The sequence below is a fragment of the Papio anubis genome, chromosome 18 (genome assembly GCF_008728515.1).
Source record: "Papio anubis isolate 15944 chromosome 18, Panubis1.0, whole genome shotgun sequence".
NCBI classification, from domain to species: Eukaryota; Metazoa; Chordata; class Mammalia; order Primates; family Cercopithecidae; genus Papio; species Papio anubis.
In genome coordinates, this window is record NC_044993.1 from 51,850,523 (window position 1) to 51,878,377 (window position 27,855).

At 47.3% G+C, this 27,855-nt stretch overlaps 1 protein-coding gene across 5 annotated transcripts in view; it reads left to right on the forward strand.

The window, feature by feature from the left end:
• The first annotated feature begins 801 nt into the window (after positions 1–801).
• ERN2 (endoplasmic reticulum to nucleus signaling 2) overlaps positions 802–27,855 on the forward strand; it is a 39,158-nt gene continuing 12,104 nt past the window's right edge. For 2 of the 5 annotated variants that reach the window (XM_009196163.3, XM_003916679.5), the window contains exons 1-12: positions 802–1,690; positions 15,257–15,748; positions 17,810–17,915; positions 18,279–18,312; positions 18,579–18,651; positions 22,078–22,150; positions 22,297–22,404; positions 22,723–22,824; positions 23,970–24,234; positions 27,104–27,182; positions 27,269–27,416; positions 27,533–27,654. In XM_009196163.3, coding sequence (XP_009194427.3) covers positions 15,512–15,748; positions 17,810–17,915; positions 18,279–18,312; positions 18,579–18,651; positions 22,078–22,150; positions 22,297–22,404; positions 22,723–22,824; positions 23,970–24,234; positions 27,104–27,182; positions 27,269–27,416; positions 27,533–27,654 — 1,347 coding nt within the window. In that variant the 5' untranslated portion in view covers positions 802–1,690; positions 15,257–15,511. Of the gene's footprint in view, positions 1,691–15,130; positions 15,749–17,385; positions 17,916–18,231; positions 18,313–18,578; positions 18,652–22,077; positions 22,151–22,296; positions 22,405–22,722; positions 22,825–23,969; positions 24,235–27,103; positions 27,183–27,268; positions 27,417–27,532; positions 27,655–27,855 lie in introns of those variants that run through there. The other 3 variants (XM_021931826.2, XM_031658393.1, XM_031658394.1) reach the window with 3 other exon arrangements.

Below are 27,855 nucleotides of genomic sequence, written 5' to 3' on the forward strand. Positions count from 1 at the left end.
GAGTGGAGTTCTCACTGTGTTGCCTAGGCTGGTCTCGAATGCCTGGGCTCAAGCAGTCCACCTGCCTCAGCCTCCCAAAGTGCTGGGATTACAGGCATGAGCCACTACACCCAGCCAGGTTTTCTTTTCAATGTTTCTATATTTTATTAAGAAAATTAAACAAAACCATTGTTTATGAAATCCACCATATTTTTACCATAAGGGCATAAATCTATGTGTCTGCTTCTTCACTGGTTTTTAACCTTTTATTTGAGTATCACGTATGATGTACTAATACACTTTTAACAACTGCCTCTCCAAGTGTAGCTCCGACACGCATGTTTGTTGATATTTTTGCTTACATAAACAACTAGGAAGAGAAAAGTGAAATGAAGTTTTTTTGGAACTTTACTCATTTTTCAATGATGAAAGGAACGTCTTTGTTGAGTCAGATAATAGATTTCAAACACAAGGAGAATATTTCCTTGATTTTTTATGTCATTAACAGACACAACACTTCTAAAAAATATTTTCGGCCGGGCGCGGTGGCTCACGCCTGTAATCCCAGCACTTTGGGAGGCCGAGACGGGCGGATCATCTGAGGTCAAGAGTTCAAGACCAGCCTGGCCAACATGCTGAAACCCCGTCTCTACTGAAAATACAAAAATTAGCCAGGCGTACTGGTGCATGCCTGTAGTCCCAGCTACTCAGGAAGCTGAGGCAGGAGAATCGCTTGAACCTGGAAGGCAGAGATTGCAGTGAGCCAAGATCACACCACTGCACTCCAGCCTGGGAAAGAGAGTGAGACCCTGTCTCAAAAAAAAAAAAAAAAAAAAGTTTAGGGGGTCAACAAAATATAAATCAAGACCCAACTTGTAGCATCTGCTGACTTCCATGGTAAAAACACTTGCACCATAACTGATTCCAAGATGGTAATGTGATGTCACTGGCACGGAGTTGGGTTATAATTCTATGTAACCCACCATTCCATATTAATAGTATTTCCACCATACAGATACCATAGATAGAAAGAGTCCCAAGTGTGCTCAGAAGCAACAGTAAAAGAATTAGAAAATAAATTTTGAGTATTTATTACTTTCGTCTTTAATGTATTAAATTGTAAGTGTGTATATGTTAATTGTTAATGATGTCTGGACGTGATGGCACCTGCCTGTAGTCCCAGCTACTGGACTTGGGAAGCTGAGGTGAGAGGATCATTTGAGCCGGGGAGGCGGCGGTTGCAGTAAGACAAGATCGCACCACTGCACTCTCCAGCCTGGACAGCAGAATGCAACTGTCTTTAAATAAATAAATAAATAAATAAATAAATAAATAAATAAATAAAGTGTTCATGCCCCCTCCATCTGTATCAAGAAATACAATGCAGTTAGATCCCCCAGGAGCCTCCCTCCAGCCTCCGCAGAGTAGCTACCCCGTTTCTTTCCCCCTCTCTCACTTCTCCGTGGGTAACCAATACTTCTAACAGCTTGGAACCCTTGACTTGCTTTTGTCATTCCAATGGAATCATGAGCCTGCAGTTTGAAATGTCACCAGTAGAGGCCTCTCGTGAGGCAAAACAGAAATCTACAGGACTCCGCCTCTGAAAAACCCAGTCCCGCAGGACTTCGGGCCTTCCTCAGACGTGAGGAGATGGTTACTCACGCCCGGGGCGGGGAGGAGAGTGAAATGACCGAGCTCTGACTGTGCGTGGGTGAGTCCTTGGAGGAGATATGAGGCCACAGTGTTCCCTGGGGGAGATAAAGGGACCAACTTTGGCCTTAAACCCCAGTGCTGACCGGGACTGGTGGCTCAAACCTGTAATCCCAGCACTCTGGGAGGCCGAGGCGGGCGATCACCTGAGGTCAGGAATTCAAGACCAGCCTGGCCAACATGGTGAAACCCCGTCTCTACTAAAAATACCAAAAAAAAAAAAAAAAAAAATTAGGCGTGGTGGCGGCCACCTGTAATCCCAGCTACTCGGGAGGCTGAGGCAGGAGAATTGCTTGAACTTGGGAGGCGGAGGTTGCAGTGAGCCGAGACTGCGCCATTGCACTCCAGCCTGGGCAACAAGAGTGAAACTCAAAAAAACAACAACAGGCCGGGTGCGGTGGCTCACGCCTGCAATCCCAGCACTTCGGGAGGCCGAGGCGGACAGATCACGAGGTCAAGAGATCCAGCCCATCCTGGCCAATATGGTGAGACCCCCGTCTCTACTAAAAATACAAAAAATTAGCCGGGCGTGGTGGCGGGCTCTTGTAATCCCGGCTACTTGGGAGGCTGAGGCAGGAGAATCGCTTGAACCCGAGAGGCAGAGGTTGCAGTGAGCCGAGATCGCGCCATTGCACCACTCCAGTCTGGGCAAAAACAGGGAAACCCCGTCTCAAACAAACAAACAAACAAACAAAACCAGTGTGTTGTGCCAGCAAATTAGCATAGCCCAAATGAGCACCAAGGACTGCTTCTGCCCAGGCAACAGGACCAGCTCCTTTATTTGAAGCCTAAACCTTAATCAGCTCATTAGTTCACACCACCCTGATCTAGAAGAAGCAAACCCATGGAAAAACATATCAAGGGGAAAATAGAGGTAAGGAAATAGAACATAGAGATTAAGCTCGCAGACTCCAACGGACCTATGTTTGAATCACAGCCGCATCACTTACTAGCTTTGTAAATTTGGACAAATTACTTAACTTCTATGAAACTTAGTTTGCTCATCTGTGAAATGGAGGCAAGAAAACCTTCCTTGCAAATTAGCGATTAAGTAAATCACATATGTGCAGCAACAGTGACTATTTTGAGGAGGATGAAAGGAAAACTGTCATTTGGTTTCCAAAGACATTCCAATCCACTGAATTTATGATGTGCAGAACTGGCAGGGTATGCGAACAAGGGAATTAAAACTGCTCCAGGCCAGGGGCAGTGGCTCACGCCTGTAATCCCAGCACTTTGGGAGGCTGAGGCAGGAGAATTGCTGATTGCTTGAGACCGGGAGCTCTAGACCAGCCCGGGCACACTCCAGTCTGGGCAACAGAGAGATACTGTCCCCAAAATTATTTTTAAAAAAACATTTATGCATAATAGTATAAACAGCTCTTTCATTTGGTCAAGGACATATTTGCATATTAGTGCATACATGCATATCACATAGCTACATCTAATTTTATATAAATGGGATACATAATTAGAGTATTTTCTATTTTTAGTAGCTTTTTTCTTTATTTTTGCTGGTTTTACTCCTTCACTAGTATAATACTCCCCCCAGCCTACCACAAAACCCTTGTTAACAAACCAGTATATTACATTCTGTATTTTTCTCCATGCTCATATAAAATAACTTACAAACATATTGCAAAGTTTTACAAAAAGAAGTTCCTATAAGGCTGTTTTCTCATCTTGCAATTCTCAATGTGACTCAAAGAAATTCTTCTGAGTCAATGACTGTACTCTACTTTTTTTTTTTTTTTTTTTTTTTTTTAGACAGGGACTCGCTCTGTCACTTAGGCTGGAGTGCAGTAACACAAACGCAGCTCACTGCAGCTTTGACCTCCTGGGCTCAAGCCATCCTCCTGCCTCAGCCTCCCATGTAACTGGGACCACAGGTGCATGCCACTACACCTGGCTAATTTTTTAAATTTTTTGTAGAGACAGGTTATCACTTTGTTGCCCAGGCTGGTCTCAAACTCCTGGGCACAAGTAATCCTCCCTCCTCGGCCTCCCAAAGTGCTGGGATTATAGGCATGAGCCACCACGCCCAGCCTCATTTATATATGTTTCTTTTGGAGACAGAATCTCACTCTGTCGCCCAGGCTGGACTGCAGTGGTGCGATCTCAGCAGCTCACTGCAACCTCTGCCTCCTGGGTTCAAGCAATTCTCCTGCCTCAGTCTCCCAAGTAGCTAGGATTACAGGCACTGGCCACCACATCTGGCTAGTTTTGTATTTTTAGTAGAGCCAGGGTTTCACCATATTGGCAAGGCTGGTCTCGAACTCCTGACCTCAGGTGATCCGCCCACCTTGGCCTCCCAAAGTGCTGGGATTACAGGCATGAGCCACTGTGCCCGGCCTCCAATATGTTATTTTTAATGGCTGCATAATACTTCAAATTGCAGATGTTATACAGTTCAGGCAACTATATCTCTTATTTATTTATTTATTTATTTATTTATTTATTTATTTATTTATTTTTGAGACAGAGTCTCACTCTGTTGCCCAGGCTGGAGTGCAGTGGTGTAATCTCGGCTCACTGCAACCTCTGCCTTCCGGGTTCAAGTGATTCTGATGCCTCAGCCTCCCAAATAGCTGGGGCTACAGGTGTGCACTACCACACCCAGCTAATTTTTGTTTTTGTTTTTGTTTTAGTAGTGACAGGGTTTTGGCATGTTGGCCAGGCTGGTCTCGAACTCCTGGCCTCAAGTGATCCATCCACAACAGCCTTCAGTCAGCTATTTCTCAATTGAAGGATACTTTCATTTTTTCCACTTGTTTGTCACTAAGAACAACGCTACAGTAAGCACATTGATATTTCTACCATTATAAACCTGGTGCTTTTATTTTTGTGGAAAAGATCCCTGAGAGTGGGGTTTCCAGGTCAAAGGAGTTAGGCATTTTTTATTTTTACCAGTTGTTAACAGATGCCTTCAAATATGTAACAGGCCAGGCATGGTGGCTCAGACCTGTAATCCCAGTACTTTGGGAGGCTGAGGCAGGAGGATCACTTGAGGCCAGGAGTTCGAGTTTCTTGCCTGGACAATATAGCAAGATCCCCATCTCTACAAAACATTTTTTAAAAAACAAAAACAAAATAACCAAATAAGTCTGTAACAATTTACATTTCCACTAGTACTATGTGAGACTGTGCTCTTCCCCATATCCCTGACTGCAATAGGTTTAGCCTTCTTTTTGTTTGGGTTTCCTTTTCTTGTTCTTGTTACTTTTTTTTTTTTTTTTTTGAGACAACATCTCACTCTGTCATCCAGGCTGGAGTGCAGTGACGCAATCATAGCTCACTGCAACCTTAAACTCCTGGGTTCAAGTGATCCTCCTGCTTCAGCCTCCCGAGTAGCTGGGACTACAGGCACATGCCACCGTGCTCGGCTAATTTTTTTCTTCTTTTCTTTATCTTATGGACATTTTCAAACATTTTGAATGCAAACAGAACAGTATGATGAACCTCCAAAAACGCATGGCTTAGCTTCAGCAATTTTCAATATTCTTTTATTCCCGCAGCCTTCCTTTTAATTTTTGCAAATTTATGGGCATAAAGTGATATACTTGCTGTTACTTTTTTAATCTTGTTTTTACATTTCTCTGACTGCTAGTGATTTTGAGCACATTTTCACATGTGTGGAGCTGATATTATGTAAGAGCCTATTCATAGACTTTGCATATTTTTTGGTTGGTTGTCTTTTTCTTGTCGATTTATAGGAACAGTTTGTATTTAATAGATGTTAATCCTTTACTTATCTTCCATGTTGCCAATATTTTTTCTAATCCGATGTTTGTCTATGGTGTCTATTCTAAAGTTTTAAATTTTTATATATTTCATGTGTATCTGTTTTTTCTTAAAGCTTCTATATTTTCTGTATTGCATAAGAAATTCCCCACCACCACCACCAAGTGCAATCTGGTAGTTTAGAAAATTGTTTGGCAAAATGTACTGAAGCAGAACATACACATTTCCCATGACCCAGAAATTTTGCTGCTAAGTATATACCCAACAGAAATGCATAGATACATTCATGTACAGACATGTACAGCCGGGCACCGTGGCTCCTGCCTGTAATCCCAGCACTTTAGGAGGCTGAAGCAGAAAGATCACTTGAGGCCAGGAGTTTGAGACCAGCCTGGACAACATAGTGAGACCTCTGTCTCTACAAAACAATAAAATAATTAGCCAGGCATGGTGGTGGCACACACCTGTAATCCCAGCTTCTTAGGAGGCCAAGGCAGGAGGATCACTTGAGCCGAGGAGTTGGAGGCTGCAGTGAGCTATGATCAACATACTGCACTTCAGCCTGGGCAAGAGAATGAGACTTTATCTCTAAAAATAAAATATAAAATAAAATAGTACAAGAATACTCATAGAACTATTCATAAAAGCCAAAAACTAGTGGGGAAGAAAACTAATGCCCATCAACACTACAATGGTGCAGCCATAATAAAGAACAAGATCATGTCCTTTGCAGGGACATGGATGGAGCTGGAGGCCGTTATCCTTAACAAACTAACACAGCAACAGAAAACCAAATACCGCATGTTCTCACTTGTAAGTGAGAACAGATAGAGGGGAACAACACACACTGGGGCCTTTTGGAGGATGGAGGTTGGGAGGAGGGAAAGGATTAGGAAAAATAACTAATGGGTACTAGGCTCAATACCTAGGTGATGAAATAATCTGTACAGCAAATCCCCATGACACAAATTTACTTATGTAGCAAACCTGCACTTGTACCCCTGAACTTAGGATAAAAGTTTTTAAAAATTAGAATGGATAAATAAATTGTGGCATAGTCATACAATGTGATGCTATATGGCAATGAGAATGAACTACAGCTACACATCTCACAAAAAATAATACTAAAAAGGAAGCCAGACATTGAAGAGCACATGCTGTATGATTCTATTTATATAAAGATCAAAACCAGACAAAAATAATCTATGGTGTGAGAAGTCCGGGTAGAGGTTACTCTTGAAATGGGGCACAAGGAACTTTCTGGGGGAATTGGTCAAGTTCTGTTTGTTGATCTTTGCACAAAAAACAGAACACAAACAATCACAGTCAAACAGATGTGTTCACCGTAGGGCCTGTGATTTGTGTACCTTATGTAGGTATGCTGCACTTCAATAAAAAGTTTACTATAAAATACAAAATAAATTTCCCCATCTCCTAGCTCCTAGATCATTCACATAGTATTGTAAACCATCCTCAAAGATTTTTATTGTCTTATTTTTCACATTTACTTTTAATCCATTAGAATGTATTTTGTATATTGTGGTAGGCAGGCTTCTAAGATGGCCCCAATGATTGTCACTTGCTGATATTCATGACCTTGTGTCATCTCCTCTCTGTGAGTGGAGGCTGGAACTGTCTTCTGACAAATAAAATATATCAACGTTAGACCAGGTGCAGTAGCTCATGCCTGTAATCCCAGCACTTTGGGAGGCCAAGGCAGGAGGATCACTTGAGATGGGTTTGAAACCAGCCTGACCAAAAGGGTGAAACCACATGTCTACTAAAAAAAAAATACAAAAGTTAGCCAGGTGTGGTGGTGCGCACCTGCAAACCCAGCTACTTGGGAGGCTGAGGCATGAGAATCGCTTGAACCCGGGAGGCAGGAGTGGCAGTGAGCTGAGATCACACCGCTGCACTCCAGCCTGGGCAACAGAGCCAGACTCTGTTTCAAAAAAAAAAAAAAAAAAAGACAGAGGGCTTAGAATAATAGGGTATCATTTCTGAGATTAGGTTACAAAAGACTGTGACTTCCACCTTGCCAGCATCTCTGCTTTCTCTATCATCTCTCTCTCTCTCTCTCTCTCTCTCTCTCTCTCTCTGATGAATTAACTTGCTATGTTATACACTGCCCTTTGGACAGGCCCACATGACAAGGAACCAAACAAGGGTGGACCAACACCTCTTAAGGAACTGAGGCCCTTAGTCCAACAGCCCACAAAGAAATGAATCCTGCTGTCAATCATGGAGTGAGCCTGGAAGTGAATCCTTCCCCAGTCGATCCTTAAGATGAGCACAGCCCAGGCAGACACCCCGAGGGCAGCCTTGCTGGACTTGCAGCACTGGGCCCTGCTAAGCCACGCCCACATTCCTGGCCCACAGAACCTGTGGAAGAAGAACTGCTGTTGTTTTCAGCCAGCAATTTTGGGGGTACTTTGCTCTGCAGCCATAGAAAACTAATGCACATGTGATATAAGAAATAAATTTTATTTCTTCCTAATAGATAGACAATTCTGCCAAGGCATTCATCAAATAGTCCAATGAATTAAACTGTCGTCTGTAGCTGAGTGTGGTGGTGAGCACCAGCAGTCCCAGCTACTTGAGAAGCTGATGTGGGAGGATCGGGTGAGCCCAAATTTCAGGCTGCAGCGAGCTACGATCATGCCACTGCACTCCAGCCTGGGTGACAGAACAAGACCCTATCTTTAAATAAATAAATAAATAATAAAAATATCATCTTTGACATTTATTCAATTATCACATACTGATATTTATTTCTGGATTCTTTGTTCAATCCAACTCATATATTTATTTATTTGTCAATTCCTGTGCTAAAATTATATTGATGCTGTGGTTTTGCAGTATGTTCTGATATCTAGTAAAAAATAAGCCCCTTTCCAGCCAGACGTGGTGGCTCACACCTGTAATCCCAGTACTTTGGAGGCCGAGGCGGGCGTATCAGGAGGTCAGGAGACCGAGACCATCCTGGCTAACACGGTGAAGCCGCGTCTTTACTAAAAATACAAAAAATTAACCGGGCGTGGTGGCGGGCGCCTGTAGTCCCAGCTACTCGGGAGGCTGAGGTAGGAGAATGGCGTGAACCGGGGAGGCGGAGCTTGCAGTGAGCCGACATCGCGCCACTGCACTCCAGCCTGGGCGACTGAGTGAGATTCCCCCTCAAAAAAAAAAGCCCCTTTCCCATTTTTCTTTATTCTCACACTTTTCTTGACTATTCTCAAGCATTTATTTTATTTCAAATTTTGCATCTTTAATTTTTGTGGGTACATGGTGGGTGTACATATTTATGATAGGGCACATGAGATGTTTGGATACAGGCATGCAATGCGAAATAAGCACATCAAGCATTCGTTCTTGCATATAATCTTTATTTTAGCCAATTTTTAAAACCTTGGATCAAAAAAATTACATGATACTTATATTTTAATTTGGGGAGAATTTTTTTGTTTGTTTTTTGGAGGGTTTTTTGTTTGTTTTGTTGGGGAGAATTTTTTGTTTGTTTTTTGGGTTTTTTTGTTTTATTTTGTTTTGTTGTGCTTTGTTTTTGTTTTTAGAGACAGAGTCTCACTCTGTTACCCACGTTGGAGGGCAGTGATGGAATTATTGCTCACTGCAGCCTCAAACTCCTGGGCTCAAGTGATCCTCCCACTGCCACCACACCCAGCAATTTTTCAAATTTTTTTGTAGAAACAGAGTCTCGCTATGTTGCCCAGGCTGGTCTCAAACTCCTGGCCTCAAGCAATCCTCCTGCCTTGGCCCCCCAAAATGTTGAGATTACAGATGTGAGCCACCACGCCCAACTTAATTCAGGGAGAATTAACATATTAATTATATAAAATCTTCCCATGCAGGAACATCCCTTTATATTTGTTCACATTTTGTTTTTTGTCTTTCATAAGATTTTAAGGTTTTCTTTCTGTAGGTCTTGTGCCTTTCTACTTAAATTTATTCCTAAGCATTTTCCTTTCAGTGCTATTATGATTGGAGTATTTTTTGTTTTCTATTTCTGTTTTCTCTGCTCTGTTGCTAAAATAGGAGAAAAGCTATTGATGTGTGTATAGATCTAGAGATTTCAGAGCCCTTGAGCACACATTGAGGTGCAGGGAAGAAATAGGACTTTTTTCTTTTTAACTTTATAAAATTTATCAACTTTGTTAAATCTTATAGAACTTCATAGACTTTATAAAATGTAACTTTTATTTTAAGCTCCCTTTGTGCAAGGTGGAAGAAATTCAATCCCATCTGGCTCCTCCTAGCCTTTTTCAGGGTAGGTTTAAGTTCCGTGGAGCCTACACAGCACCAGCAGGCAAGAGGGCACGGGGGTCTGGTCACCATCTGTACCAGCGGGCAGCCCCTGAGATGCCAGTGGCCTCTGCTGCATCGCCTGTCCTTCCCCTCTGAAGTCTCCCTCCTCCCTCTTTCCCTCCCTCTCTCTCTCCCCCTCTCTCCTGCATGCTCTACCTCTCTCTCCATATATATATACACACACACACACACACACATACACACACACACACGCATATATGTATTGTGTACATGTATGTGTGTGTGTATATATATACACACACATGTATATTTGAGCACATGTGTTCTCTCTCTGCCTTTTTTTTTGAGATGGACAGAGGGACTGTCACTCTGTCACCCAGATTGGAGTGCAGTGGCGCAATCTTGGCTCACTGCAACCTCCGCCTCCCAGGTTCAATCGATTCTCCCGCCTCAGCCTCCCGAGTAGCTGGGATTACAGGCACCCGCCATCATGCTGGCTAATTTTTGTATTTTTGTAGAAATGGGGTTTCACCATATTGGCCAGGCTGGTCTCAAACTCCTGACCTCAGGTGATCCACCCTCCTCGGCCTCCCAAAGTGCTGGGATTACAGGCGTGAGCCACCTCACGCGGCCTCTCTCTGCCTTTCTGTTTTGAGCACGCATGTTCTCTCTCCTCTTTTCTGAGCACGCATATCCTCTCTCTTTACCTCTGTCTCACTCTTTGTTCCCTCTCTCTCTCTTTCTCTATCTCTTTCTTTTGAGCATGCATGCTCTCTCTGTCTCTATCTCTATTTCGAGCACACATGTTCCTTCTCTTTACCTCTCTCTCTCTCCATACACATATATTTTTTGAGCACACGTGTTCTCTTCCTCTCTCTGTCTCTATTTTGAGTGTGCATATTCTACTTTTTTTTCTTTTTTTTTCTTTTTTTCTTTTTTTTTTTTTTTTGAGATGGAGTGTCACTCTGTCACCCAGGCTGGAGTGCAGTGGCTCGATATCATCTTACTGCACCTTCACCTCCCAGGTTCAAGCGATTCTCCTGCCTCAGCCTCCCAAGTAACTGGGACTACGGGGATTACAGGCACCCGCCACCACACCTGGCTAATTTTTTTTGTATTTTTAGTAGAGATGGGGTTTCACCATGTTGGCCAGGCTGGTCTGGAACTCCTGACCTCAAGTGATCCACCTGCCTCAGCCTCCCAAAGTGCTGGGTTTATAAGCATGAGCCACCCTGCCCAGCCTCTATCTCTCTTTATCTCTATTTTGGGTGCACATGTTCTTTCCATCTCTCTCTACATATATATTTTTGGGCACACGTGTTCTCTGTGTGTGTGTGTCTATTTTCAGCATGCGTGTTCTCTGTCTCTATCTCCATCTCTATTCTGAGCACACATGTTCTCTCTCTCTAATTTCAACACATGTGTTCTCCATCTCTATGTGAGCATGCGTGTTTTCTCTTTATCTCTACCAATCATCTCTCGCTCGCTCCCTCCTCCAAGCCACTCTCAGGCACTGAGGCACGTGGTAAACATCCACCCACCCACCTCCATGTCACAGTGGACAGTGGGGATGCCTCTAATGGGCCCCTCTGCCCCAGCACAGAATGCAGCTTCTCTTCTGGAGTCTTCTTGCTTTCCCAGGCTCTCCCCAGGAAGCAAAATGCAGAGCCCCTCTGCTCTTGGACCCCACAAGCCTACATGGGGTCCCGTCCTTGGATAAGGGACTGCAGGCCTGGGTCTCCCTTCCTCGGGGACCTGGAGCAGCTTCTCCCTGTTCCTTCCTATTCTCCTTCCTCTCCAAGTCTGGAAAATCTTTTCCAGCCTCATTTAGTGTCTGAAATCTTTTTTTTTTTTTGAGACAGAGTCTCACTCTGTCGCCCAGGCTGGAGTGCAGCTCACTGCAACCTCCGCCTCCAGAGTTCAAGTGATTCTCCTGCCTCAGCCTCCCAAGTAGCTGGGATTATAGGCACGCACTACCACACCCGGCTAATTTTTGTATTTTTAGTAGAGACGAGGTTTCACCATGTTGGCCAGGCTGGTTATTGTCTCAAATCTAGGCTCCTAACCTGAGTTTTCTGAAAACTCAAAAGCTAGAATTTTCATTTATCTTTCTGCTTCTCATCCATTTGCTGAGGTAACAAAATTTAGGGTTGACTTGCTTGAATGGAAGAAGGACTGTCCGGGTAAATGAAACTCTGGAGTGGAAAAAACATGTGAGTATTTCAACATAGGATCCCATCATACATATAGGCATAGGGAGAAGAAACCATTGGCGGAAGTATGACAGAATGTTAATGGGGTGCTGTTTTCAAACGGTGGACCCATGAACGAACTTTTTTAAAAATTTGTATTTATTATTATTAATTTTTTTTTTTTTTTTTTTTTTTGAGATGGAGTGTTGCTCTGTCGCCCAGGCTGGAGTGCAATGGCACAATCTCAGCTCACTGCAACCTCTGCCTCCAGGGTTCAAGAAATTCTCCTGCCTCAGCCTCCCAAGTAGCTGGGATTATAGGCATGTGCCACCACTCCTGGCTAATTTTTGTATTTTTAGTAGAAACAGGGTTTCAGCATGTTGGCCAGGCTGGTCTCGAACTCCTGACCTCAAGTGATTTTCCCACCTCAGCCTCCCAAAGTGCTGGGATTACCAGATGAGCCACTGCATCCTGCTGATTACTATTAATATTTTTGAGATAATGTCTTGCTCTTCAGCCCATGCTGGAGTGCAGTGGTGCAGTCACAGCTAACTGCAGCCTCCAGCTTCTGGGCTCAAGTGATCCTCCCACCTAAGCCTCCTGAGTAGCCAGGACTACAGGTATGAGCCACCACACCTGTCCAAATATTTTCTTATTTAAATTTTTCTGAATTTTACAAAGTTTCTAGAATGTATATTACTTTTATCATCACATAAACACACACACACACACATTTATTCCAGTTCATTTGCAGTTTGTATTTTATGCAAGTCAAATTTTTTGCATGAGAAATGCCTGAATCCAAGCATAGTAAACACAATGTACATTTCAAAATAATGCAGAGTGTACAAAATATAGAGCAGAAAGGAGGGTTCGTTCACACACTCAATAACTTGGGTTAGGTTCTAAAGTGGCAAGCAATCACTTTTTTCATAAAGTTAGGACTACTGGGCTAATTTAGGGATATTGGAACAGCTAAGCATGAAAGAGCAACCAAGTAAACCAAAGATGTCATGATGTACATATTTCTTTGTTTTTGTTTTGTTTTGTTTTTTATTTAATTATTTATTTTGAGACAAAGTCTCACTCTGTTGCCCAGGCTGGAGTGCAATGGCGCGATTGCGGCTCACTGCAACCTCCACCTCCTGGGTTCAAGAAATTCTCCTGCCTCAGTCTCCCAAGTAGCTGGAATTATAGGCATGCTCCATCATGCCTGGCTAATTTTGGTATTTTTAGTAGAGACAGGGTTTCACCATGTTGGCCAGGCTGGTCTCAAACTCCTGACCTCAGGTGATCCTCCCACCTCGACCTCCCAAAGTGCTGAGATTACAGGTATGAGCCACCACACCCAGCCTGTTTTGTTTTTTAGAGACAGGGTCTCACTCTGTTGCCCAGGCTGGAGGGCAGTGGTGCCACCTGCAGCCTGGAACTCTTGGGCTCAAGGGATCCTCCTACCTCAGCCTCCCAAGTAGCTGGGGCTACTAGTGCACACCAGCGTGCCTGGCTTATTTCTTATTTTTTGTAGAGACTGAGGTCTTGCTATGTTGCCCAGGCAGGTCTTAAACTCCTGAACCTGGCATGGCTTAGTGTGAAATAACTTTCATAAAAATCCCAACCTGTTCATAGGAAACCCAGCCTAAGACAGTGGTGTAGTTCCTTCAGATGGTCAGCTAGGAGGTCCAAGCTGGATAAGGACAAAGAAGGGGCTGACAGAGTGGGAAAGGGACTGAGGGATGAACTTACCATGTAGGTCAGGGCACAAGGATAAGGGGAATGAAACGGTGAAACTGTTTCATGGAGAGGAGGCTGCAATCAGAGAAAGGGACGTTGGAACTAAGTGGTTCTGAGTGTGACAAGGGCCCAGGACATAACGTGCAATTGTGGCGTGAGAGATAAGGTCTCCAAAGAGGTACAGCCACTGAGAGGCTGCAGTGCTGGCTAGGCTGTACCTTGGACATTGAAGACACCAAGGAGAGTGACAGGATTTGGGGTGGAGATGAAGGCTAGGGGCCAAGCTACCAAGTTTTCAGTAACTGTGGGGATGATCAGGAGGGCCAAGGATGACAAAGAGGAGGGGGAGAAGGTGGCAGAGCTGGGCTGCAATGACCCTCAAATCAGCAGGGATTTTTTTTTTTTTTTTTTTTTGAGATGGAGTCTGGCTCTGTCGCCCAGGCTGGAGTGCAGTGGCCGGATCTCAGCTCACTGCAAGCTCCGCCTCCCGGGTTTACGCCATTCTCCTGCCTCAGCCTCCCGAGTAGCTGGGACTACAGGCGCCCGCCACCTCGCCCGGCTAGTTTTTTGTATTTTTTAGTAGAGACGGGGTTTCACCGGGTTAGCCAGGATGGTCTCGATCTCCTGACCTCGTGATCCGCCCGTCTCGGCCTCCCAAAGTGCTGGGATTACAGGCTTGAGCCACCGCGCCCGGCCTTTTTTTTTTTTTTTTTAACGTGAGGATGAAGGAGACATGAATGAGTCGAAACTTGCAAACAGGGTGGACCTTACCTTCAAGGACCCCGGCAGGCCCTCTCTGAACAAAATTGGCGATGTCTACTGGGAACACGGCCATTAGAAGGTGCCCTTCCGTGCCGCGTTGTCTTACATCTAAGGCATAGGCATCTCTAAGCTCTACGAAGACAGGGGCCTCATCACTCTTGTTCACCAGGCAGTCATGTCATAGCTTATAATAAATACATATTTATTGGCTGGGCACAGTGGCTTACAGCTGTAATCCCAGCGCTTTGGGAGGCCAAGGTGAGCGGATCAGTTGAGGTCAGGAGTTCAAGACCAGCCTGGCCAAAAGTGGTAAAACCCCCATCTCTACTAAAAATACAAAAATTAGCCGGGCATGGTGGCCTGCATTTTTAATCCCAGCTACTCGGGAGGAGAATTGCTAGGACCCAGGAGGCAGAGGTTGCAGTGAGCCGAGATCGTGCCATTGCACTCCAGCCTGGGTGACAAGATCGAAACTCTGTCTCAAAAAATACATACGTACATACATACATACATATTTATTTATTTTATTTTTGGAGACTGAGTCTCTCCGTCCCCCAGGCTGGAGTGCAATGGCACAGTTATAGCTCACTGCAGCCTTGCCTTCCTGGCTCAAGCAATCCTCCCACCTCAGCCTCCGGAGTAACTGGAACTACAGGTGGACATCACCACACCTGGCCAATTGTTTTTGTAGAGATGGGGTCTCACTATGTTGCTGGTCTCAAACTCCTGGCCTCAAGTGACCCTCCCTCCTAGGCCCCCCAAAGTGCTGGGATTACAGAGGTGAGCCACTTACTTGACCCATAATAAATATTTATTGAACGAATGACTGAATTCACCAGTTAATCTCTGTTTCCTGATAGCCCAGCGGGATCCGCTGGTGCAGTGATGAAGAGCGCAGGCTTTGAGATCAGGCGTGTCTGTATTGGGACTGTGGCTCTGAGCCTCCGGTTGTATCTGCGGTGCAGTGAGGATTCCAGGAGCTGGTGATGAACCAGCACGGTCCTCGGCACGTGGTAAGTTCTCCACAGGTGGGCTCAGTAAAATCCCTCTCCCGGTAAAGCTCCCCGCCGTGTTTGGTGGGGTGCCTGGGACGCGAGGATGCGGCTGGGAGTGTGATGAGAAGGGCGGAGACCCGCGAGGACTCCGGGCTGGGGTTGCAGGCCCAGCCAGGGGCGGAGTCTCCTCCGGGTCGGGAGCGGACCGAGCGCTCCCTGGGAGGCACCGAGGGACCTGGCCAGCCGTGCGGCTGCCCAGGCGCTATGGCGAGCGCGGCCAGGGGATCGAGGCCGTGGCCCCGGCTGGGGCTCCAGCTCCAGTTCGCGGTGCTGCTGCTCGGGGCGCTGAGTCCACAGGTGAGAGCCAGGGACCAATGCCAAGTCCCCAAAGTCGGGTCGCGGGGCGCAGGGGGTGGGGTCGTGCTCAGGGCGAGGGCGCGGCGGGGCCACGGGGGCGCCTCATGCCTGGGTGGTCCCAACTCGGGCCCCGACCGACTAAAAGCCTCCTTGGTTTGGGGAGCCGCCAGTTGCCCCCAACAAATACCTAGCTGGGGAGATCTGCCAGCGTGGAAAGGCAAGAGTAGGCCGAGCACCCCGCCTCTTCTGCAGGGAGGGGTGTAGTCTCGGGGAGGGGGCACCCGGGCACGAAAACCAGGCCTCTTAAAACTTCTGGGGATCCTGGCTTCCTTTTAAAACATGATTGACTTCAGGGCCCTCTGCTGAGAAATGCGCCTGCACTCCCAGTTTTGCAATTTCAGAGGCTTTACAATGGGGTCCTCCTACCCATGGCTGCACCCCAGGTTCATGATAATAAACCTGGGATAAATGAGTTGGGAGTGTGAGTATCTGCTCCCACGGTGCCAGGAGTAGGAGAGTCTTAAAGAAATGCAGCCAGGAGGCGAAAGTCACTTGGCCGAAGAATCCAGGTGTCCCGCCTGGAGCCCCTATGGGGCAAAAGCGATCAGGTAGAGTTAGGCACCTCTTATTCCCCGCTTCCACTTCATGGGTCCATCTCATGGTTGCCAGCTAAGAAGCAAGCCCAGTGTGGCCAGATCAGGTGTCTCAGAAAAATTAGAAATGAGAAAAATTTGAAATCTTGTTTTTTTTGTAGAAATCACTCAATTTTTTAAAAAATTGGCAGCTAATTGAAAACAAATTTTTAAGCACTAGATGGTCAAACAAAATTCATTTGTGGGCAACCAATCTGCAGCCTCTTCTCCAGACCGTTCTCCCTCCTGCCATGTGCTGCAGATGACAAAATTGAAGCCCAGAAAGAAAGAGGGGCTAGCAGATAATTTCTTGACCCTCCACTCAACACCAGTGGCTCAGCCCCAAACCCGAGGGTCCCAAAGCAGGATGTGGCCTTTGTAGGGGTGTGGCTGGGCCACCCGGATGTTAGGCCTCCTGCTGGGAGCTCAGCCTCACCCTGTTTGTTCAAGGAGGGGCTGGAGCAGGTGAGTGAGCCCAGGAGCACCAGATGTAAGTACGGGTGGCTCCAGCCCTCCTCCCACGGGCACCCTCCAGCCTTGGGTCAGGGGACCCACTGGAGCCTGGCACCAAAACCAACTGGGCTGGTTTGGGGAGGCAGAAAGGGCCATCCCAAAAGAGGCAGACATTGTGGCAGAGGAAAAAGAGGCCAGGCACAGGAATCAGAGGGATGGCAACTCAAGTCCTTAGTTTTGCCACTTATTATCTCTGTGGCTTTATGCCAATGACCTAACCTAACTTTTCTAAGTCTCAGTCTCCCTCCCCTGTAGAATGGGTGCAGTGGCTCGTGCTTGTAATCCCAACATTTTGGGAGGCTGAGGCAGGAAGATCACTTGAGGCCAGGAGTTCCAGACCAGCCTAGACAACATAGCAAGACCCCATCTCTACAAAAAATACAAAAATTAGCCAGGTGTGATGACACACACCTGTAGTCCCAACTACTTGGGAGGCTGAGGTGTGAGGATCAGCTGAGCCCAGGGGTTTGAGGCTACAGTGAACTATGACTGTGCCACTTCATTCCAGCCTGGACAATAGAGCAAGACCCTATCTTAAATTAAAACAACAAGAACAATAACGAAAGAAAACAAAACAAATAATGAAGTCATTTTGTAAAGGCCTTTAGTCTTCTTTGGAAAACCAGAATGAATTGAGGGAGTGGGTAAGGAATTGGGAATTTAGATACACTGGGAGCCAAAACCTTCCCTCAGAACCCCCTAGCTCCCACTATAACCCCTCTCTAGCTCCCACTATAACCCCTCTCTAGGATCAAAGAGATGATGGGTGACACCAGCATGTTCCCCAATCACCCTTCCTCCCCTGCTCTGTCCCCATCTGGGGGAAGAGGGAGTCATAGCCAGCCCTGCTTAGGACAGGAGCAAAGGGTGGTCCCAGACCCCTCAGAGAGCTGACTTTGTCTCTACCCCCTCGCAGGTTCATACTCTCAGGCCAGAGAGCCTCCTGCTGGTGTCCACCTTGGATGGAAGTCTTCATGCACTGAGCAAACAGACAGGGGACCTGAAGTGGACTCTGAGGGATGGTGAGCAAGAGATGGTTCCTCCTTCCTCCTTGAACCCATAGATTGGTGAAGGGGGAGTCACTGTGGCATAGAGAATAAGAACATGGGCTCTAGAATCCAATAAGCTGGTATCTACAGGCAGCTTCACTGCTTACCAGCTGTGTGGCCTTGAGAAACTCACTTTACCTCTCTGGTCCTCAACATCCTCATCTGTAAAGTGGGGCAAAAGGTATGACCCTATCTGACAGAGTTTTTGGGAAGATGGCATTACATTCATGCCAAGTGCTTGACATTACAGTCATGCTATAGCTCAGTGAATACGAGCTGTGCTTTTCAGTGGAGTCTGGAGGGAGCTGCTTATGCTCTGTGTCCCTGTCCCTGCAGATCCCGTCATCCAAGGACCAATGTACGTCACAGAGTAAGTGAACCTGGGGCCTTTTAAGGAGGAGGCAGCCGGGAGATGGGGGACTCATAGTTGTAGAGAGTTTGTGTGTGGGATGGGGATGTGTTGGAAGTAAGGGAAGAGAATTGGCTCTGGATGTGATATAGGGGAGGGTCTTGGAGCACCAAGGTGTTTCCTATAAGAACAGCTCCTAGTAGCAGGGAAGTTGGAGGGAATTTGGGGCCTTCATGAAACTGGGGGGCAAGCACCCACTGGTTTCCTTGTTCCTCTCTGCTCCACAGAATGGCCTTTCTCTCTGACCCAGCTGATGGCAGCCTGTACATCTTGGGGACCCAAAAACAACAGGGATTAATGGTTTGTATCCCATGGTGTTTGGGAATGGGTGAGGGCCAGGGCTTTCGTCAGGTGGAGCACTGAGAGGTGGAGAGGCAGTATGGTCAGTATTTCCTGTCCTGCAGAGGATGCAAGTCAGGACTCAGCACATTGTGAGAAGGCTGTCTGAGGGACCCATTGAAAGGGTGGTAAGGGGAGGTCTGGCTGTGTCTGCAGGGCAATCTGACTGTCAAGCTGGGGGTATCCCAGGGGCTTCTCCAGGACTCTGAGGACTTTAAGGAGAAATGTATATACCAGTTAGCTTTTGCTAAATAAAAACCAACCCAAAACTCAAGAGCTTAAAACTCAAACATCACTTAAATTTATTCAACTCAGAATTTGGTGAGATGACAATTTAGACTGGGCTCAGCACAGTGGTTCTTCTGCTGGTCTTGACTGAACTTGTTCATGCATGTGTGGTCAGCTGCTAGTCAGCTGGATGGCTCTGTTTCTGAAAGTTGGTTGGTAGTTGGTTGGCTTTTGGCAGGGGTGGCTGGGCCATGTGTCTCTTATCCCTAGCAGGCAAGCCTAGGCTTGTTGACATGGTATCAACAAGGGACCCAAAGCAGCAATACATAAGCACTTTTCTTTTTTTTTTCTTTTTTTTTTTTTTTTGAGAGGGAGTCTGGCTCTGTTGCCCAGGCTGGAGTGCAGTGGCCGGATCTCAGCTCACTGCAAGCTCCGCCTCCCGGGTTTACACCATTCTTCTGCCTCAGCCTCCCAAGTAGCTGGGACTACAGGCACCCGCCACCTCGCCCGGCTAGTTTTTTTTGTATTTTTTAGTAGAGATGGGGTTTCACCGTGTTAGCCAGGATGGTCTTGATCTCCTGACCTCGTGATCTGCCCGTCTCGGCCTCCCAAAGTGCTGGGATTACAGGCTTGAGCCACCGCGCCCGGCCACATAAGCACTTTTCAAGCTTCTGTTTGTGTCACATTTACTAATGGCTCATCAGCCAAAGCAGGTCACATAGCCAAACTGAGAATCCAGTGGTGAAAAAACAGACCCCATCTCTTTATGGAAGGAACTGAAAACTCACCTTGTGAAGGGACACAGACACAGACATGAATACAAGATGAAAAGCAATCTGTGGCCATTTTTTGCAATCTTCCACATCAGGGCTCTGAATGGGGTGGGATGTGCTTTGTCAGAATTCCTTTTTTTTAAAATTTAAACACATTTGTTAAAGACAGGGTCTCATTATGTGTTCAGGTTGGAGTGCAGTGGTATGATCACAAGGCTCACTGCAGCCTCGAACTCCTGGCCTCAAGTGATCCTTGCACCTCAGTATCCTGAGTAGCTGGGACTACAGGTGCACACCACCACACCCAGTTCTTTGTCAGAATTCTAACCATGTCAGGGGAAGCCTGCCAGAAAAGTCTTAAGTATATGATTTAGGAAGGTGAAGTGATAAGAAATTTTAGTGTGTGAATCAGGCAAGGTCTCAGCTGCAAACACATGGCATATTCAAATAGAATAGTTTGAGGACATTTTGTTAAACGTGTGAGCAGAGTATAGGAAACCACAAGGGATAGTGCAGTATATTAGTTCATTCTTTCATTGCTATACTAAAAAAAATTACCTGAGACTGGGTAATTTATAAGAAAGGAGGTTTCATTGACTCGTGGTTCGACAGGCTGTACAGGAAGTGTAGTAGCTTCTGCTTCTGGAGAGACCTCAGGAAATTTACAATCATGGCAGAAGGCAAGAAGGGGAAGCAGGCACATCTTACATGCCCAGAGCAGGAGCAAGAGAGAGAAAGGGAGGAGGTGCCACCCACTTTTAAACAACCAGATCTGGTGAGAACTCTATTACAAGAACAGCACCGGCTGGGCACAGTGGCTTAAGCCTGTAATCCCAGCACTTTGGGAGGCCAAGGTAGGGAGATCACCTGAGGCTAGGAGTTTGAAACCAGCCTGGCCAACATGGTGAAACCCTGTCTCTACCAAAAAATACAAAAATTAGCCAGGTGTGGTGGCACATGCCTGCAGTCCCAACTGCTTGGGAGGCTGAGGCAGAAGAATCGCTTGAACCCGGGAGGCAGAGGTTGCAGTGAGCCAAGATCACACCACTGCACTCCAGCCTGGATGACAGAGTGATACCCTGTCTCCAAAAAAAAAAAAAAAGAACAGCACCAAATTAAGAAATCTGTCCCCATGATCCAATCACCTCCCACCAGGCCCCACCTCTAACATTGGAGGGATTGCAATTCAACAATTTTTGTGGGGATGCAAATCCAAAGCATATCACGCAGTATCCTTTGGTTTGTGACAGTGGGGTGACATTATCAGCCCTAATTCTGGAGGCTGGGGAGGGAGCAGCTACCACAGCCTGGAGCTGGAGAGAGCTGTCCCAAGAGCACCACCCGATGGGACCTCAGGGCTTCAGTGGAAGGACACAGCCAGCCCATGAGGACTCTGTGGCAAGGACACCAGGGCATACTCTGATCTCACCCTGTCCCTATTATCCAAACCCAGCAGGAAGCCAGAGCACATGGTGCCCACAGACATAACCCAGACAAGTCCAGCTTTGGGGAGAAAGCAGAGTAGAGAAGGGTGAAGGATGGAGCTTCACTCCTAGCCAGCATCAGGCCATGGTCTCCTTTATTCTAGAACAACTCCTTCACTTCTCTGAGTCTCTCATGGCTGTTGACAGTTTTGAAGTATCCGTGTCAGTTGTTTTGGTTTTTTTGTAATTAAACTCCCCACTAGATGTGTGTGAGGTTTTTTTGTTTGTTTGTTTGTTTCATTTTATTTTGTTTAGAGACAGAGTCTCACCCTATCTCCTAGGCTGGAGTGCAGTGGCACAATCATAGCTCACTGCAGCCTTGAACTCCTGGGCTTAAGCAATCCTCCCACCTCAGCCGCACAAATAGCTGGGATTACAGGCACAAGTCACCATGCTCAGCAAATTTTTTTTATTTTTTATTTTTATTTTTTTTCTGTAGAGACGAGGTCTCACCGTGTTGCCCTCTGGTCTTGAATTCCTGGTCTCAAGCAACCCTCCTGCCTCAGCCTCCCAATGTGCTGGGAGTACAAGCATGAGCCACTATGCCCGCCCCAGTGCAAGTTTTTGAGGAGGAGGTCAGGTCAGGCCAGGAGCAAGTGGTTCACGTGGTACCTTGACACTGGGTATGGGAATTTTTGCATTTCCTCAGGAGGCTGTGTAGCACAATGATTCAGTGTGCTGGCTCTGGAGCCTGACTGCCTGGGTTCAAGCCCAGGCTCTGTCATTTAGTAGCTGTGTGACATTAGCCAAGTTACATGCCCTCTCTAAACCCCAGGTTCCTTACCTAAAAAGTGGAAATGATAGTAATACCTGCTAATCGGTTGCTATGGAAATGGGCTCACCTGCACAGTGAACATTGTGTGTTTCTGCTCTTACTCCTTCCTGGAAATTTTCCCTCCTAGAAACTGCCATTCACCATCCCTGAGCTGGTTCATGCCTCTCCCTGCCGCAGCTCTGATGGGGTCTTCTACACAGGTGAGCATCTCTCCAGCCTGTGGGGTCCAGGTTCAGCCACCAGAGGCAGGGATCTAAGTCATGACGGGCTCATTAGGCACAGGAGTGGCGGGACCACACCTCTTCCCATGCCAGCTTGAGAGCTAACACACTTTCCACCTCCACAGGCCGGAAGCAGGATGCCTGGTTTGTGGTGGACCCCGAGTCAGGGGAGACCCAGATGACACTGACCACAGCGGGTTCCTCCACCCCCCGCCTCTACATCGGCCGAACACGTGAGTCAGGCCCCAGCTATTCCTCAAGCTCTGGGCAGCCTCCCCTTTTGCTCTGCTGAGATCTGGCTGTGGCTAACCAAGTTGAATTCAGGACAGTCTGTTAGTCATCAACAAACATTCTACAGAGCACTGAACTAGGAGCCAGGGATAGAGCTGTAAACAAGACAGCTCCAGTCTCTGCCACTGTGATGTTCACAGGCTTCCAGGTCTCTAGGCTGTGTGCTCAGGAAACCCCCACTCCTACAAGACAAATGGCCCCTGGGGTTGGAGGGAGCATCACATGGACTTTCCTGGTAATCTTGCTTCTGGGATCCCCAGAGTATACGGTCACCATGCATGACCCAAGAGCCCCAGCCCTGCGCTGGAACACCACCTACCGCCGCTACTCAGCGCCCCCCATGGACGGCTCACCCGGAAAATGTGAGTTCCATCTTTCTGTGGTCCCATCTTGGAGCAAGGTCTCCAGCCCGGGGAACCCTGAACAGCATCCACGACCAATTCCCAGCCACATTTTGACCCACTTGACCTCCCCAGGGACCCCATATACTAAATGGCACACCCCTGATGGCTGACCCCAAGTGACTCCCTCAACACCCAGACCGACCCTCCTGAACCCTGGCCAGTCCCTCAACCTCCTAACTCTTCTATACTCCAAGTGGCCCCAATCAGGTAACCCTGGATGACTTCCCACATGCAGAGTGACCCCAAACAGCCCCTGAGCAATCTCTGGGTGTCCTAACTGACCCCTATATATAACCCCTGAAAGCTGATCCTAAGTAGCCTCTTGCATATACTGACTCCCTAGGTGACCCTGACCACTCCCCACCATTTTTTGTGAGATGGGGTCTCACTCTGTCGTCACCCAGGCTGGAGTGCAGTAGTGTGATCATAGCTTACCACAGCCTCCAACTCCTGGGCTCAAGTGATCCTCTATCCTCAGCCTCCTGAATAGCTGGGACTGCAGGTGTGCACCACCAAGCCTGGCTCATCTTTTTTGTAGAGATGGGGTCTTGCTATGTTGCCCAGGCTGATCTCAAACTCCTGGGTACTGGGATTACAAGCATAGGCCACCACACCTGGCCCACCCTCTCGATATTATGACTGATACCCAACTGCCTGAGTGACCTTACAGGTGCCCCTAAGGCCCCCCCAAGCCCTGATTCCATAATTCTGCATGAGATCCGACCCTGGTCACCTCAGCAGAGGTGAGGTCACCTACGCACCCCAGCTGACCCCTCTCACACTCTAAGTGACTCCCAAGTGATACACATGCCTCCAGGCCACCCTGATTGATCCATCCTAGGTGACCATCTGTTGACCATGGGCAATACCCCACCATCCTAAGTGACTCAAACTGACTCCCACACATCTGAGTCACCTTTGAATGACCCTGACTGTTTGTCTCATTTTCAAAGTGACCCCATAAACTCCAACAAACCTTCTCATGTCCTGATAACCCTCCATGTGATCTCCACACACCAGAGTGACCCCCTCACCCAGAGGGCACCCTTGGACCCTCTTAGGAGAGCTTCCAATCACATCTCCCCAGCCACCTTTCTCGGCAGACATGAGCCACCTGGCGTCCTGTGGGATGGGCCTGCTGCTCACTGTGGACCCAGAAAGTGGGGCAGTGCTGTGGACACAAGACCTGGGCGTGCCTGTGATGGGCGTCTACACATGGCACCAGGACGGCCTGCGCCAGCTGCCGCATCTCACCCTGGCTCGAGACACGCTGCATTTCCTCGCCCTCCGCTGGGGCCACATCCGACTGCCTGCCTCAGGCCCCCAGGACACAGCCACCCTCTTCTCTGCCTTGGATACCCAGCTGCTGTAGGTGTTCATGCCTGGGGCCTAGGGAGGGAGCCGTCTGGGGGTTGCAGGCTGGATCTGATGGCCAGGCGAGATGTTCAGCTGTGACACACCAGTACAGCTGAACCAGGGGTCAAAACATTTCAAATTGGTTACTTACCCAACTGGTGTCCTGTGCTGCCCTCCAAGCGACCCCAGGACCCCCTGGCTAGCCCCCACCGTTCAGCACCTCATAGGGTAAGATCTGGCCTAGGAGGGTGTACTAGTCTGTTTCATGCTGCTGATAAAGACATACCCAAGACTGGGCAATTTACAAAATAAAGAGGCTTAATTGGACTTACAGTTCCATGTGGTTGGGGGAGCCTCACAACCATGGCAGAAAGCAAGGAGCAGCAAGTCACATCTTACGTGGATGGTGGCAGGCAAAGAGAGGAGCATATGCAGGGAAACTCTCCCTTATAAAACCATCAGATCTTGTGAGACGTATTCACTATACGAGAACAGCATGGGAAAGCCCTCATGATTTAATTACCTCCCACCGGGTCCCTCCCACAACACATGGAAATTCAAGATGAGATTTTGGTGGGGACACAGCCAAACCATATCAGAGGGGGACTCCAGGTCTTAACCTCTTCTGGTTAGTAGGTGCTGTGCCTTATCGATTGTTAAATACTTTAAATAACAACCTTATTGCATCTAACACCTTAGTGTCCCCATCTTGAGAAACCAGTAGACAGCTTGGGAAAATCAGGGATCATCCATTCATTTCAATTCATTCTACAAATATTAATTGAGCACTTACTGTGTGCCAGTCTCACTAGAGTCTGGGAGTACAATAGCAAATAACCCAGTCATTGTTCCTGCCTATAGGAACCCGAGTCTAATGGGAGAGACAGATATGTAAAGAGACTATTGCAACCTGATATGATAAAGGATGAGATAAGAGTAGTATAAGATGCCATGGGAATGTATACGAAGAGTACCCACATCAAGACTGGGGACAAGAGGCAGTCATGGAAAGCTTCCTGGAGGAATGAACATCTAAATTGAAACCTAAAAAATGAATAGGAAATGAGAGAGAGGAGAGAGCATAGAACTCAGGGAACAGGACAAAATTAAATAAGACTGAAATACAGACCTGAGAAAGAAGTAGGGTCTGAGATTATAAGCTAAGAAGAGATCTTGTAGGATCGTTTAAAGGGCTTGGACATTTTCTCCTAAAGTTAAAAAATCACTGGAGAGTTTTAAGGAAGGAAGTGATTTGATCATATTTTCACTTTAGAAAGAATATCTTAGAGTGGTATATGGAAAGAAATGGACCGTTCGTGGAATATTGATTTGTTCAGGAAAGAAATGAGATACTTTATCCTAGAGCAGAAACTCTAGAGAGGAAAAGAAGTGGAGAGTGAGATATATTAGAAGGAGGAGGCCGGGCGCGGTGGCTCAAGCCTGTAATCCCAGCACTTTGGGAGGCCGAGACGGGCGGATCACGAGGTCAGGAGATCGAGACCATCCTGGCTAACACAGTGAAACCCCGTCTCTACTAAAAATACAAAAAATTAGCCGGGCGTGGTGGCGGCGCCTGTAGTCCCAGCTACTCGGGAGGCTGAGGCAGGAGAATGGCGTAAACCCGGGAGGCAGAGCTTGCAGTGAGCCGAGATCGCGCCACTGCACTCCAGCCTGGGCGACAGAGCGAGACTCCGCCTCAAACAAACAAAAAAAAAAAACAAAGAAGGAGGAACCAGTGAAAATTTGGTGATTAGGGAGTTGCAACGAGTCAAAGATCATGCTCAGGTTTCTAGAAGCATGTGGGTGCTGTCATTTTCAGAGGCAGGGAACACTAGAGGAGGTGGGGGAGAAGAATGAGGAAGAGGTAAAGAATGATGTAATGAGTCTATATTTAGAAAATTGAGCTCAGCCGGGTGCGGTGGCTCACGCCTGTAATCCCAGCACTTTGGGAGACCGAGGCGGGCAGATCACGAGGTCGGGAGATCAGACCATCCTGGCTAACACGGTGAAACCCTGTCTCTACTAAAAAATACAAAAAATGAGCCAGGCGTGGTGGCGGGTGCCTGTAGTCCCAGCTACTCAGGAGGCTGAGGCACGAGAATGGTGTGAACCTGGGAGACAGAGCTTGCAGTGAGCTGAGATCATGCCACTGCACTCCAGTCTGGGCAACAGAGCCAGACTCCATCTCAAAAAAAAAGAAAAGAAAAGAAAAGAGAAAATAAAAGAAAAGAAAGAGGGAGGGAAGGAAGGAAGGAAGGAAGGAAGGAAGGAAGGAAGGAAGGAAGGAAGGAAGGGAGGAAGGGAGTGAGGGAAGGGAAGGAAGGAAGGAAAGAAAGAAAATTGTGCTCTTGAAAGAGGTCTCGGTTAGACATAGATTTGAAATCATGACTATAGAACATGTTATCAGGTAGCTTTAGCTGCATAACAAATTGCCCCAAACAGAGAACTTAAAAAACAACAATTTATTATTTTTTAAGATTCTGTGGGTCAGCTGGGGTGGGTGGGTGGTTTTTCTGCAGCCTGCTTGTGGCTTGGTTGAGTCTGGAGAATCTAGGATGGCCTCACTCACCTATCTCATAGTTGATGGACTATTTGGCCTATGGGGGATTAAAGAGGTCTCTCACGCCCCAGCAGGCTAGCCTGGGTTTTCTCCCATGGTAGTCTCAGGGTCTACAGAAAAATGCAGAAGGAAGCCTCAAGGCACAAGCACTTTTCAACCTCTACTTATGCCACATTTGCTGTTGTCTATTGATTAAAGCAAGTCTCATGGCTAAGCCGAGTCAGTGTGAGAGGGAAATATACAAGGGCATGAGTACCCTGATAATTGAAACTACACATCACCAGCATTCATTCTTCTCTTCTTTTTCTTCTCTCCCGCTAGGATGACGCTGTATGTGGGGAAGGATGAAACTGGCTTCTATGTCTCTAAAGCACTGGTCCACACAGGAGTGGCCCTGGTGGTGAGAAGTGGTCTCTGAGTGGGCTGGAAAAAGGATGAATGGGAGAAGAACCTCCCTCACTTATGGCTCTCCATCTTCTGCCGTAGCCTCGTGGACTGACCCTGGCCCCCACAGATGGCCCCACCACAGATGAGGTGACACTCCAAGTCTCAGGAGAGCGAGAGGGCTCACCCAGCACTGCTGTTAGATACCCCTCAGGCAGTGTGGCCCTCCCAAGCCAGTGGCTGCTCATTGGTGAGATCCTCTGGCTAAAGTTGGGAGTAGATGAAGATAAAGAACCTGTGAGCCCAGCTTCTGAGCTGGAAAGCTAAGGTCCCCTTCAGCCCGATGACTTTTGCCCCCCACCTTAGGACACCATGAGCTACCCCCAGTCCTGCACACCACCATGCTGAGGGTCCATCCCACCCCGGGGAGTGGAACTGCAGAGACAAGACCCCCAGAGAACACCCAGGCCCCAGCCTTCTTCTTGGAGGTCAGTGCTGGCAGAGAGTGGGGGGTAGGGAGGCCCCAGCAGATGGGGGAATAGCCCCTGACCTTTTCCTCAGGCTGCTAAGAATAACAATCAGGGTGGGTCAATTGACCTCACACAATTTCCCAGAAGACAAACTTTTGTTGTTGTTGTTGTTGTTACTGCCAGAAACACGTTAGAAGTGTCAAAAAGTGGCTGGGCATG